This window comes from Portunus trituberculatus, chromosome 36 (assembly GCF_017591435.1).
Source record: "Portunus trituberculatus isolate SZX2019 chromosome 36, ASM1759143v1, whole genome shotgun sequence".
In the NCBI taxonomy this organism is placed as follows: domain Eukaryota; kingdom Metazoa; phylum Arthropoda; class Malacostraca; order Decapoda; family Portunidae; genus Portunus; species Portunus trituberculatus.
In genome coordinates, this window is record NC_059290.1 from 4,963,504 (window position 1) to 4,977,880 (window position 14,377).

The window sequence follows — 14,377 nt, forward strand, 5'->3', positions numbered from 1 at the left end:
TATGCCTAATAAGCATCACGCACGCTTTGGGTTGAAGGTGTGGTGTTTGTGTGAAGCTGATTCAGGATACACTGTAACCTTTGAGGTGTACAAAGGAAAAAAACATTTACCAGTCAGTGAAGAGGGTGTCATGTATGATCTTGTGATGAGGCTTTTAGGTAAGGCAGATGTCTTTTATTGTGGTTACCATCTTGGGTTAGACAATTACTTTTCTTCACCTAAATTGTTTGAGGACTTGTGGCAGAAACATACTACAGCGACAGGCACAGTTAGGGTAAACAGGAAAGGTCTGCCTGATGATGTACGTGCAAAGTTAGGGCAACATCAGGTTTCAGAGAGAAGAAAGGACCCTTACTCTGTGTAGCATACAGGGATGGCAAAAAGACCCCGTGCTTCTCTCTACAATGGCCAAAGCAGGGTTCACTACTGTGGAAAGGCCACGGAAAGGAAACAAGGAATTACCTTGCATTGTTGCAGACTATAACAAGGTAATGGGAGGTGTCTACCTGAAAGACACAAAGCTGTATGCATACCTTGGTGAAAGAGAAACACTGAAATGGACAACAAAGAGTGCTTTTTCCTTGTTTGGTACAGCTTGTCTCAACAGTTACATATGATATAAAAAAAACACATCTCATAAACCCATTCTTTCAAGATACCAGTTCATGGTCAACATTATTGAATCAATTGCTGACAAATACTCTACACCAAAGCCTATCAAGGTTTGCCGCACTCAGGTGCAAATCCAAGCCAGCAGCAGGTCCTAGTCATGCAATATCACCACCAGATATTGATCATGATATGAAAAGGTTACCTGTAGGCAAGAAGAGAGACTGTGCTGCTCCTCATCCAAAACGTGTCAGAACTTATTACATGTGCCCCAAGTGTAACAAGAGATTTTGCCCAGAATGCTTTCCATCCTACTAAAAGAAGCTACAGGAATAGGTAGGCTGCACACTTCACTTGACCTTTTTTTCCACATTCTTACACCATTCATGATTAGCTTGAAATGTTACCATTAGTATTTTTGTGGGGAAGTTTTGAATACATTTTTTTCCAATTGGTTTACCATTCTCAAATGCTAATTTTTTGGATAGTTCCTGTTCTTTTTTTTTTTTCTGTATTTATGAATAAGTCATGTCAAGAAGTATTTTATACCTTCTAAATTTTTGAAAAATTAGTGAATCCAATTGGTAAGAGAGAGAAAAACCTCTGCATTCTTTGTTCATTCTCTCCTCCAAGTTTTCATTTTTATTATACTACATTATGCATATCTGCTTGCTTTATTTTTCATAATGAATACATTATATCAAAGGAAACTCATTATCTTTCAAAATTATACAGAAATCATGAGCTTTGCTGATTTTTTTCTTGGCAAAAATGAAAAAAATAAAAGAATACCTTTATAAGTTTATCTTGCTCTCAATTTTTTCACTTTTGTTTGATTTTTTCATACATGTATAAGTTAAATTTGGTCACTAATTTTTATACCACAAGAAAGAGCAACTTCTAAGCTTTCTAATGATATATAATTGTGGCAATGTTTGTTAAAATAATTAGACTGAACACTAAAGGAATCAAGGAAAATCTTTTTGAAATTTGCAACTCGTTTTTATCTACGTATTTTTAAATCGCCCACTCATTTTATGGCGGGGTATAAGGGTTAAGTCATTATAATGTACGCTAATGTATGTATGTACGTAACTTTATAATGTTAATGATCTTAAATTTATGAAGGGAGGGAGAGTGAAACGGGAAAGACACTAACCGGCAACCTGTGGAATGTAAACAAAGGGCATATCATTGTATCACATACAAAACTTATGTATCACATTTCCACAAGGCTTTCCATCTTATCCATTGTAGTCACGAGTTCAGGTGGTTCTTTTAGCTTGCAAGAAAGATATGGTCTCACCAGCCTTCTTAATAGAGTCTGCTGACTTGAAAATAGTAGAGACAGTAGATGCAGTCAAGATGGTGGCGAGCAATGCTATTAGTTTTCTCGCCTCTTGTGTCTGTGAATAATATCCAGCTTCACTTCGAGAGTAAGAGATTTCCTGGTCTTCTTAGCAACGATAGATGACATTGCAGGGCGTTTTGGTGGCAAGTTGAGCAAGGGAAGACGAGCTGGTGCTGACGCTATTGTTGTTGTGAACAGGGGCAATGAGTGGTGCGCATGTTGTCCATGAGAGGCACTGGTGTATTCAAAAGCCTGTCGGCTTGTGTGATACGGTGGGGCTTTCAAACTTGGAAAAAATTACCTGGATAAAACTTCGTTAAAGCGAGTTTGGTGTTCGTTAAACGAGCAGATGGTAGTAAAATGAAACCTTCATTGTAGCGAAATTTTGTTGTGTGAACCTTTGTTAAGCGGGGGTTGCCTGTATGTATATATATATATATATATATATATATATATATATATATATATATATATATATATATATATATATATATATATATATATATATATATATATATATATATATATATATATATATATATATATATATATATATATATATATATATATATATATATATATATTGCAATGAAGTGGAACAGATTGGTGGGTTGGTGGTGTAAGGAAACTCGGGAGTTGTAGTAGTACTTTATTCCTTCAACGTTTCATCTACAAGGCTTCTTCAGAGAATTCTCTCTGAAGAAGCCTTGTAGGCGAAATGTTGGAGAAGTAAAGTACTCCTGCGTTTCCCAAGTTTTCATACATCACCCCCCCTTACACACGCACACACCTCGTAGTGTAGTGGTTAGCACACTTGACTCACAATGGAGAGGGTCCGGGTTCGAGTCCCGGAAAACAGCGAGGCAAATGAAGAGTCGTGCTGAAGTAGTGTAACCGCCACCCTGACCATTCTTGAGTTATTACCGGTTCCCGGTAGATGTTAGTCCCGTACGCCACGTGACAACAAAGAAACACCCGATAGCCACCTTAATGACCCCAAGGCAGAGGGTTTAGAGTCAGGTACCAACACACAATAAATGTGTGGAGGAGGTCTGAAATTTCAGAGTTGAAGTAGCTTATGAGCCACCGCGAGCTAGCGAATGGGAGCGTGGGTTGCGGGAAAGCCACCACTCAGCCAATCATAGCCACGTTACCATCCCGCTTCTTCAGTCAGGTGGCGCCATTCTTACAACACATGTTGCATCTCCCTGGGAACTCTCCCTGTTTTCAGCCATTTTTCTTGTGGATTTACCTGCCAAAATGAGTGACCAGAATGGAGGGGAGGTGTCAGTGCTTAAGGTGAGTAAGCAGACGGCCAGAGACGAGGAAAAAAACCGTGAGGAAGGCAAAGAGATACCGAGGTGAGGAGTATGTGAGTCAGGGAGGGAAGGTTGTGGCGGCACGAAAGGTTGGCCCAGATTGTAAGTGCAAAAATAAGTGTTTTGCCAAGGTTGGTGCTGATAATATTAAAGTGATATTTGATGCCTTTTGGGCCATGGACAGTCATGATTATTAATAATTAGATTTTTCAAGATTTGGTCATTTTTCACACCCTAACATGTAATTTCTAGCATTATCCACCATTTTTTCATTGAAAAGTACATAATAGAAGTTTCTAACAGTTTCTCCCTGGTTTGTCACCATTTCTATTGATGGTTGATGTTTCGAGGGATTTTTTTATTGTGAAAATGGCATTTTTTCATCCCAATACCCATTTCATGTGAAAGCTGGTTTTAAAAGCTTTCCATTGGTGTATAATACATTACGTTTTCATCCATTTTCGACCGCGTTATCATTGTCTAACTTTACGGGTGTTTTTCTCAAAACTATGTTAGTGGCAGTTACGCTCCTTCAGCACGAGACGCCTCAAATGGGCAAGCTCTTAATGCACAGCCCCTGTTCACCTAGCAGTAAATAGGTACGGGATGTAACTCGAGGGGTTGTGGCCTTGCTTTCCTGGTGTGTGGAGTGCGTTGTGGTCTCAGTCCTACCCGATGATCGGTCACTACGAGCTCAGCTCTTTCCGTAGGGGAAAGACTGGCTGGGTGACTAGCAGATGACCGTGGGGAATAACATGCATGCACGCACACACACACACACACACACGGCCCGGTAGCTCAGTGGTTAGAGCGCTGGCTTCACAAGCCAGATGACCGGGGTTTGATTCTGGCCGGGGAGATATTTGGGTGTGTCTCCTTTCACGTGTAGTCCCTGTTCACCTAGCAGTGAGTAGGTACGGGATGTAAATCGAGGAGTTGTGACCTTGTTGTCCCGGTGTGTGGTGTGTGCCTGGTCTCAGACCTATCCGAAGATCGGAAATAATGAGCTCTGAGCTCGTTCCGAAGGGTAACGTCTGGCTGTCTCGTCAGAGACTGCAGCAGATCAAACAGTGAATTACACACACACACACACTATAGAAGTTAGAGAAGGGTGGCTTAAAAGGAAACACATTGAGATGGATAGAAAATTATTTGAGAGGGAGAGAAATAAGGACGGTAGTTAAAGATAAAAAGTCCAAGTGGAGAGCAGTAGAAAGCAGAGTGCCACATGAAATCAACTGTTAAAGAATCATGAGTTAAAAAGAGATTCCATCAAAATGTAGATATGAGACTAGGAAAGAATGAAAGCTGATGATGACTATGTTGGTGAGGGAGAGAGCGCATTCGAAGGTTTCGATACGTTGAATACTTCACTACTTAAGAGAGTGTTGCCTATTGAACGTAAACTAGATAAATTGATAAAGGAGAGTATGGAAATGAAAGAGAATGAAGAACAGAAAAAAGAGTTTATAAAAGAGAAAGAATAAAAAAAAGTGGAAGAAAACGAAGCTAGGCTAAGAGCGGAAAACGAAGAACTGAAAAAGGAAGTAGCTAACTACAAGAAGCAGATGGAAGAAGGACTCGGTAAAGCCGAGAAAGAAAAAGAGAAGCTGAAAGATCTAGTAAACAAGGAAGAGGAAAGAGTACAGAACGTGATTAAAAAAGAAGTACAAGCATGGAGAGTCCAAGATAAGAAAGATAAGGCTGATTTTCAGGAGGTGATTCAAGAGCAACTAAAAGAAAAAGAAGAAAATATGACAAACAAAATGATAGGAGTCCTCAAGACAAAAGAAAATCTAGTTAGAGAAATTGCAGAAAAAAAGAAGAGTGTAATCGTAGTTGGAATAAAAGAAAAAAATATAAAATATAGACCAAGAAGAGTAAAAGAAGAAATTAAATCAGTCAAAGACCTACTAAAAAATCTAAATGACGAAGATAGGCAGAACTTAGAAGAGGAAGTAGAAGAAATAAACAGAATGGGACCATATCAAGAAGGAAAAACGAGACCAATTAAAATATATACTACTAAAATCACAAGCAGCAACAGAAGAAATATTATATAGAACAACAAAACTTAGAGAAACGGAAGGCTGCAAGGATATCTATATAAAGAAAAATAGAAATGAGGAAGAAAGGAAGAGATACAATGAACTGGCAGCAGCAGTAAGGGGAAAAAATGATGAAAGCTCAGAAGAAGAAAAAAAGGCATTTTTTTGGAGAATTTTAGGAGACAGGATAAGGAAATGGTATATAAATGAGAAGGAAGAGAAAAAAGTAGAACAAGTTTAACTAAAAATAATAAAGGCAAGAGACTAAAAATGATGTACACGAACATAGACAGGGTTTTATCAAGTAAATTAGAATTAAGAGATTACATAAAGAAAGAAAATCCTGATATTTTATGCCTGGCTGAAAAAACTAAATGAGGCAATCAGAATAGACTTGGATAATAGGTATAATGTATGGAGGAGAGACAGAGGGGTAAAGGAGGAGGAGGAGTCATGATAATGTTAAGGAAGGAGATAGTGACAAACCAAGTGGAATGTGGGGAAGGAAAAGCAAAAATATTGTATGTTAAGATGCATATTAATAAAAAGAGTTAACAATCATTGTAACATGTGCCACCAAAAACAAATTCATGGACCAATCAAGAAAATATAAAGACATGATAGATGACACAATAAGGAGTCTAACGAGAATTGTTAAAGAAAGGAGAAAAGTGATATTAGTAGGAGATTTCAATAGTAAAGAAGTGGACTGGGAAAATTATGAATGTGGTATGGGGGAAGAAGCCTGGGGAGAAAGATTCCTGAACCTAATAATAGACAATATGATAGACCAGAGAGTAAAGGAATACACAAGATTCGGAGGAAACGACGAGCTGGGGAGATTGGACCTAGTTTTTACAAGAGATATACAAATGAATGATGATATAAGATATAAGTGCCCATTGGGAAAGAATGACCATGTAATATTAGAAATGGATATAGAAGAGGGAAAGGAAGATAGAGACGATTCATACAAAGGAGACCGATTAAATTACAGAAAGGCTGATATTGAAAATCTCAAGAACTATTTTAAAAACATAAACTGGGAGGAGATGGAAAACTCAGAGATGATGCAAGAGAAGTATAACTTATTTTTGGAAATATACAAAACAGGAGTCAGGGAATATGTCACGAAATATAGACCTAAAGAAGAAGGAAAGAAAGATTGGTTCAATGCAAGGTGTGCTAGGGCAAAGGAGAAAAGAGATGGAGCATGGAAAAGGTGGAGAAATAGAAATCCAGTAAATAGGGAAAACTTCAAGGCAGCGAGAAATGAATATGTTAAGGTAAGGAAGGAAGAGGAAAAGAACTTTGAAAAGGACATTGTCGAAAAATGTAAGGAGCAACCGAAATTGTTCTACAGATTCATAAATGGAAAAATTAGGCAAAAAGAAACAATAGAAAGGTTAAAAGGAGAGAACGGGATGGTGGAAGACCCGAAAAGTATGGCTGAACTATTAAATAATAAATTCCAGGAGGTCTTTACTAAGGAATCCAAATTTGAAAGGCCACAGGGTAATAGAGAGAGAGTCTATATGAAAGAAATTAAAGTAACCAAACTTGAAATAAAAGAGTTAATGAAGGGACTGGATGAAGAGAAGGCAATGGGACCAGATGAAGTCTCAGGCAGAATACTGAAAGAATGTAGGGAAGAACTAGCAAGTCCTATATACAACATCATGAAATGCTCAATAGAAAATGGAACAGTACCAGTAGAATGGAAAAGAGCTGAGGTGGTTCCCATATATAAGAGTGGAAGGAAGGAAGAACCTTTAAATTACAGACCGGTATCACTAACTAGTGTAATATGCAAGATGTGTGAAAGAATAATAAAGAAACAATGGATCGAGTTCCTTGAAGACAACAAATTAATATCAAATAGCCAATTTGGTTTTAGAAAAAGACAGTCGTGTGTAACTAATTTATTGAGTTTCTATTGTAGAATAGTTGATAGAGTACAAGAGAGAGAGGGATGGATTGACTGTATTTATTTGGATTTAAAAAGGCGTTTGACAAAGTGCCACATGCAAGATTATTATAGAAGTTAGAGGAGAAGGGTGGCTTAAAAGGAAGCACATTGAGATGGATAGAAAATTATTTGAGGAGGAGAGAAATAAGGACGGTAGTTAAAGATATGAAGTCCAAGTGGAGAGCAGTAGAAAGCGGAGTGCCACAGGGGTCAGTATTGTCACCAATACTTTTCCTCATTTATATTAACGACATGCCAGAAGGAGTGAACAGCTACATAAATCTGTTTGCAGATTATACGAAACTGTGCAGAGTTATAAAGCAAAAGGAGGATTGTGAAATACTACAAGAAGACCTAAATAAGATCTGGGAATGGAGTAAAAAGTGGGAAATGGAATTCAATGTGAACAAAAGCCATGTCATGGAAATGGGAAGGAGTGAAAGACGACCCATGGGAATCTATAAGATGGGAGATGGAGTAGAACTGGAGAAAGTAAAAAAGGAAAAGGACTTAGGAGTGACGATGGAAGAAAACAATCAACCAGTAAGCCATATTGATAGAATTTTCAGAGACATATAATGTACTAAGGAATATTGGAGTAGCATTTCACTACATGGACAAAGAAATGATGACGAAATTGATAAGTACTATAATAAGACCCAGATTGGAATATGCAGTAGTGTGGACCCCTCATAAAAAGAAGCACATAAGGAAGTTGGAGAGACTACAAAAAATGGCTACAAGAATGGTTCCAGAATTTGAAGGGATGACATATGAGGAGAGACTAAAGGCTATGGATCTACCAACCATGGAACAAAGAAGGGAGAGAGGAGATTTGATACAAGTTTATAAATTGATCAACAGAATGGACCAAGTGGATAATGAGAAACATCCTGAGAGAAGAGTATGACATTTGAAGCACAAGATCACATAGTAAAAAGCTGAGAAAAGGAAGATGTCTGAGAGATGTTAGAAAATATAGTTTCCCGCAAAGATGTATTGAGGTGTGGAACAGTTTAAATGAAGTAGTGTCTGCAACGAGTGTGCATACTTTTAAAGTAAGATTGGATAAGTGTAGATATGGAGACGGGGCCACATGATTGGATAAGTGTAGATATGGAGACGGGGCCACACGAGCATAAAGCCCAGGCCCTGTAAAACTACAACTAGGTAAATACACACACCAGACCTCAGTTGTAGTCAGAATGTCTGGGTGTGTAGAAATTGCTGCAGCAGCCTCTGTATTTTACATTACGCCTGCGGAAAGTTTATCAGCAATATCCGTCACGGTATCCATCTTCTTCATCTTATTCTTATAATCTCCACATGTCACATCCCACAATGCTGAGGATAAATAGAGGAATTTAATAAGTTCTAGAGTTATCTCTGCTGACCACATGGTGTTGTCACTGCAAGCCTTGTGCGGGTACTGATTCATCAATTCCGTCATACACACACACACAGTGTTTCTCATTTTGGATGGGAAACAAATACACCTGAAATATTGTTTGGAAACAGTTTCCAAACAGTTTGGAATCAGTTTGCAAACTTTGTTTCCAAACTGTGTGTAAACAGTTTAGAAACTCTTTGGAAACAGTTGGGAAACATTGTTTCCAAACAATGTCTCCTAGTGTAGACAGGTCTTAAGGCATTTGACAGTAGCTCCTCTGTTATTGTGTATTTCCTTAATCCTAATTTTCAATCTAAATCTGAATATCACTTTATGTGAGCTTTCTTGAAACTTGCCTTAGCCATTGAAAGCTTTTGATAGTCTCACACAGAGCTTTTATTCCAAACTGCCATTCTCTGGCTTCCATCTTGCTCTCTGTAACTTCATCTCAAGTTTCTTTTCTGATCTTTCTATTGCTGCTGTGGTAGAGAGTCACTGTTCTAAATATATTGATATTGATGTTCCTCAGAGTTCTTTTTTTATGTCAGCCACTCTATTCATTAATGAATTTTCGAAACCAAACTCCTTTCCTACTCTGAAGATACCACCCTGCACTTTCCAAATCTTTTTGTTCAATGTCTCAAAAACCCAATTCAAGTTCATAAATTGTGCTGTTTTCAGTTAGAACAAAAGACAAAGTGTACACATTCATAAGTAATTTTGTGAATAAGATATCCCTCTGTGGCAATGAACTACATGGGCAGAGCACCTTTCTTTAGAACATGAGCTTGTTAATGTGTAAGCTGACTTGGCACATGGCAGGATAATGGCATTGATTAGATGGTTGTGTCCTGATGTATCAATTAGTGACATATTGTTCAATTGTTGCAGGCTGAGGTAGCTTCAGCCCTTAAGAGGGAAGAGCATGAGCAAGCAGACGAATCTATGCTGTCAGTGACATCTGTAGGTCAGAGGAAGAAGTCTGCCACCAAAATAATGCCTTTCAGTTTTGATTTGCGGGACAAAGCAAAGCAGCAACAGAAAGAGGAAAAGATAAAGAAGGTAAGAATTCTTTTTGTTACTTTAAGTGTTTATTTTTAATTTTTACCATTCACATGTAAGTGAATGCAAGGGATATATATCTTCTATGTGCTCCACTCATAGGGGGCAGGTGAGCCAGACACAAGGACAGTGTGCCTGTTTTGGGAGAAGAATTGCTCAATTCCAGTGCAAATTCTTCTGAATTTGGAAGTAAAGAATTAAGTATTTCATCATTAAGTTCATTTCACACTTATGCTTCTGTAGGAAAAGCTATGTTTCTTGATATCTCATCTGCAAACACTCCTTTTCAATTCCCTTCCATGTGTTCCAGTTCATTTGTTTCTAGTATCAAAATCAGCCTTGACCAACTTCTCCGTCTCTTCCTATATCGTATAAAGTGCTATGAAATTACCTCTTTCTCTCCTTTTTCTAGTGTAATCATGCCTAATCTCTTCAACCTCTCTATAACTAGGGTTATAGGGATGTGTGAGTGTGTGTTGTAGTTGTAGTTTTACAGGGCGTGGGCTTTATGCTCGTGTGGGCCTGTCTCCATATCTACACTTACCCAATTTTTTCTTTAAAACTATGCACATTCGTTGCTGACACCACTTCTTCACTCAAACTGGTCCAAGTCTCAACACATCTTTGTGGAAACTATATTTTTTAACACCTCTCAGACATCTTCCCTTTCTCAGCTTTTTACTATGCAATCTTGTGCTTGGAATATCATATTTTTCTCTCAGGATCAGTTTCTCATTATCCACTTGGTCCATTCCGTTGATCAATTTATAAACTTGTATCAGATCCCCTCTCTCCCTTCTCTGTTACAGGGTTGGTAGATCCATAGCCTTTAGTCTCTCCTCATATGTCATCCCTTCAAATTCTGGAACCATTCTTGTAGCCATTTTTGTAGTCTCTCCAACTTCCTTATTTCCACACAACTCCTGCCTATTCCAATCAGGGTCTTATTATAGTATTTATCAATTTCTTCATCATTTCTTTGTCCATATAGTGAATTGCTAATCCAATATTCCTTAGCAAATTATGTCTCTGAAAATTCTATCAATATGGCTTACCAGTTGATTGTTTTCTTCCATCATCACTCCTAAGTCCTTTTCCTTTTTTCCTTTTTCTAGTTCTACTCCATCTCCCATCTTATAGATTCCCACTGGTCGTCTTTCACTCTTTCCTATTTCCATGACATGGCTTTTGTCCACATTGAATTACATCTCCCATTTTTTACTCCATTTCCAGATCTTGTTTAAGTCTTCCTGCAGTATTTCACAATCCTCTTTTTGCTTTATAACTCTGCACAGTGTGTGTATTTACCTAGTTGTACTTGTAGTTTTACAGGGCCTGGGCTTTATGCTCGTGTGGCCCCGTCTCCATATCTACACTTATCCAATCTTACTTTAAAAGTATGCACACTCTTTGCAGACACTACTTCTTCATTTAAACTGTTCCACGTCTCAATTCATCTCTGCGGGAAACTATATTTTTTAATATCTCTCAGACATCTTCCTTTTCTCAGCTTTTTACTATGCGATCTTGTGCTTCGGATGTCATATTCTTCTCTCACGATCAGTTTCTCATTATCCACTTTGTCCATTCCAATGATCAATTTATAAACTTCTATCAGGTCTCCTCTCTCCCTTCTTTGTTCCAGGGTTGGTAGATCCATAGCCTTTAGTCTCTCCTCATATGTCATCCCTTCAAATTCTGGAACCATTCTTGTAGCTATTTTTTGCAGCCTCTCCAATTTCCTTATGTGTTTCTTTTTATGAGGGGTCCACACTACTCCTGCATATTCCAATCTGGGTCTTATTATAGTACTTATCAATTTCTTCATCATTTCTTTGTCCATGTAGTGAAATGCTACTCCAATATTCCTTAGCAAATTATATGTTTCTCTAAAAATTCTATCAATATGGCTTACTGGTGTGTGTGTGTGTGTGTGTGTGTGTTTGTCTAGTTGTATTTACCTAGTTGTAGTTTTACAGGGCCTGGGCTTTATGCTCATGTGGCCCCGTCTCCATATCTACACTTATCCAATCTTACTTTAAAAGTATGCACACTCGTTGCAGACACTACTTCTTCATTTAAACTGTTCCACGTCTCAATACATCTTTATGGAAACTATATTTTTTAACATCTCTCAGACATCTTCCTTTTCTCAGCTTTTTACTATGCGATCTTGTGCTTTCAATGTCATATTCTTCTCTCAGGATCAGTTTCTCATTATCCACTTGGTCCATTCCGTTGATCAATTTAAAAACTTGTATCAGGTCTCCTCTCTTCCTTCTTTGTTCCAGGGTTGGTAGATCCATAGCCTTTAGTCTCTCCTCATATGTCATCCCTTCAAATTCTGGAACCATTCTTGTAGCCATTTTTTGTAGTCTCTCCAATTTCCTTATGTGTTTCTTTTTATAAAGGATCCACACTACTCCTGCATATTCCAATCTGGGTCTTATTAAAGTACTTATCAATTTCTTCATCATTTCTTTGTCCATGTGGTGAAATGCTACTCCAATATTCCTTAGCAAATTATATGTTTCTCTAAAAATTCTATCAATATGGCTTACTGGTTGATTGTTTTCTTCCATCGTCACTCCTAAGTCCTTTTCCTTTATAACTTTCTCCAGTTCTACTCCATCTCCCATCTTATAGATTCCCATGGGTCATCTTTCACTCTCCCATTTCCATGACATGGCTTTTGTTCACATTGAATTCCATTTCCCACTTTTTGCTCCATTCCCATATCTTATTTAGGTCTTCTTGCAGTATTTCACAATCTCTTTTTGCTTTATAACTCTTCACAGTTTCGTATCATCTGCAAACAGATTTACGTAGCTGTTCACTCCTTCTGGCATGTCGTTAATATAAATGAGGAAAAGTATTGGTGCCAATACTGACCCTTGTGGCACTCCGCTTTCTACTGCTCTCCACTTGGACTTCATATCTTTAACTACCGTCCTTATTTCTCTCCCCCTCAAATAATTTTCTATCCATCTCAATGTGCTTCCTTTTAAGCCACCCTTTTCCTCTAACTTCCATAGTAATCTTGCATGTGGCACTTTGTCAAACGCCTTTTTTAAATCCAAATAAATACAGTCAACCCATCACTCTCTCTCTTGTACTCTTATCAACTATTCTAGAATAGAAACTCAGTAAATTAGTTACACAAGACCGTCTTTTCCTAAAACCAAATTGGCTATTTGATATTAATTTGTTGTCTTCATGGAACTTGATCCATTGTTTCTTTATTATTCTTTCACACATTTTGCATATTACACTAGTTAGTGATACCGGTCTGTAATTTAAAGGTTCTTCCTTCCTTCCACTCTTATATATGGGAACCACCTCAGCTCTTTTCCATTCTACTGGTACTGTTCCATTTTCTATTGAGCATTTCATGATGTTGTATATAGGACTTGCTAGTTCTTCCCTACATTCTTTCAGTATTCTGCCTGAGACTTCATCTGGTCCCATTGCCTCGTCTTCATCCAGTTCCTTCATTAATTCTTTTATTTCAAGCTTGGTTACTTTAATCTCTTTCATATAGACTGTCTCTCTATTACCCTGTGGCCTTTCAAATTTAGATTCCTTAGTAAAGACCTCCTGGAATTTATTATTTAATAGTTCTGCCATAGTTTTTGGGTCTTCCACCATCCCGTTCTCTCCTTTTAACCTTTCTATTGTTTCTCTTTGTCTAATTTTTCCATTTATGAATCTATAGAATAATTTTGGTTGCTCCTTACATTTTTCGACAATGTCCTTTTCAAAGTTCTTTTCTTCTTTCTTCCTTACCTTAACATATTCATCTCTCGCTGCCTTGAAGTTTTCATTATTTGTTGGATTTCTATTTCTCCTCCATCTTTTCCATGCTCCATCTCTTTTCTCCTTTGCCCTAGCACACCTTGCATTAAACCAATCTTTCTTTCCTTCTTCTTTAGGTTTATATTTTGGGACATATTCCCTGACTCCTGTTTTATATATTTCCAAAAATAAGTTATACTTCTCTTGCATCGTCTCTGAGTTTTCCATCTCCTCCCAGTTTACATTTTTAAAATAGTTCCTGAGATTCTCAATATCAGCCTTTCTGTAGTTTAATCGGTCTCCTTTGTATGAATCGTCTCTATCTTCCTTTCCTTCTTCTATATCTATTTCTAATATTACATGGTCACTCTTTCCCAATGGGCACTTACGTCTTATATCATCATTCATTTGTATAGCCCTTGTAAAAATTAGGTCCAATCTAATTTTCCCAGTCCACTTACTTCTATCATATTGTCTATCATTAGGTCTCCTACTAATATACCACTTTCATAATTTTCCCAGTCCACTTCTTTACAGTTGAAATCTCTACTATTAGACTCCTTATTGTGTCATCTATCATGTCTATATTCTTGATTGGTCCATGAATTTGTTTTTGGTGGCACATATATTACAATGATTGTTAACTCTTTTTTATTAATATGCATCTTAACATAACATAACATAAATAATAGGATAACAAAGGGCCACCAGGGCCCATCTAGGTTATCCTGTATCAGTCGCACAGCGACCTCGTCATCAGTACTTAAAGATACACTTACAAGTACACAATACATTATATACTAATTCTAAATATTTGGCCCATTAACAGGGCTA

General features: G+C 37.5%; 1 protein-coding gene across 1 annotated transcript in view; it reads left to right on the forward strand.

Moving 5' to 3' along the window:
- Positions 1 to 14,377, forward strand: part of LOC123513676 (targeting protein for Xklp2-like) — a 68,302-nt gene that overhangs the window by 25,113 nt on the left and 28,812 nt on the right. Inside the window, exon 9 of the mRNA XM_045271014.1 lies at positions 9,578 to 9,748. Within this exon, the coding sequence (XP_045126949.1) occupies positions 9,578 to 9,748 (171 nt within the window). The remainder of the gene's footprint in view (positions 1 to 9,577; positions 9,749 to 14,377) is intronic.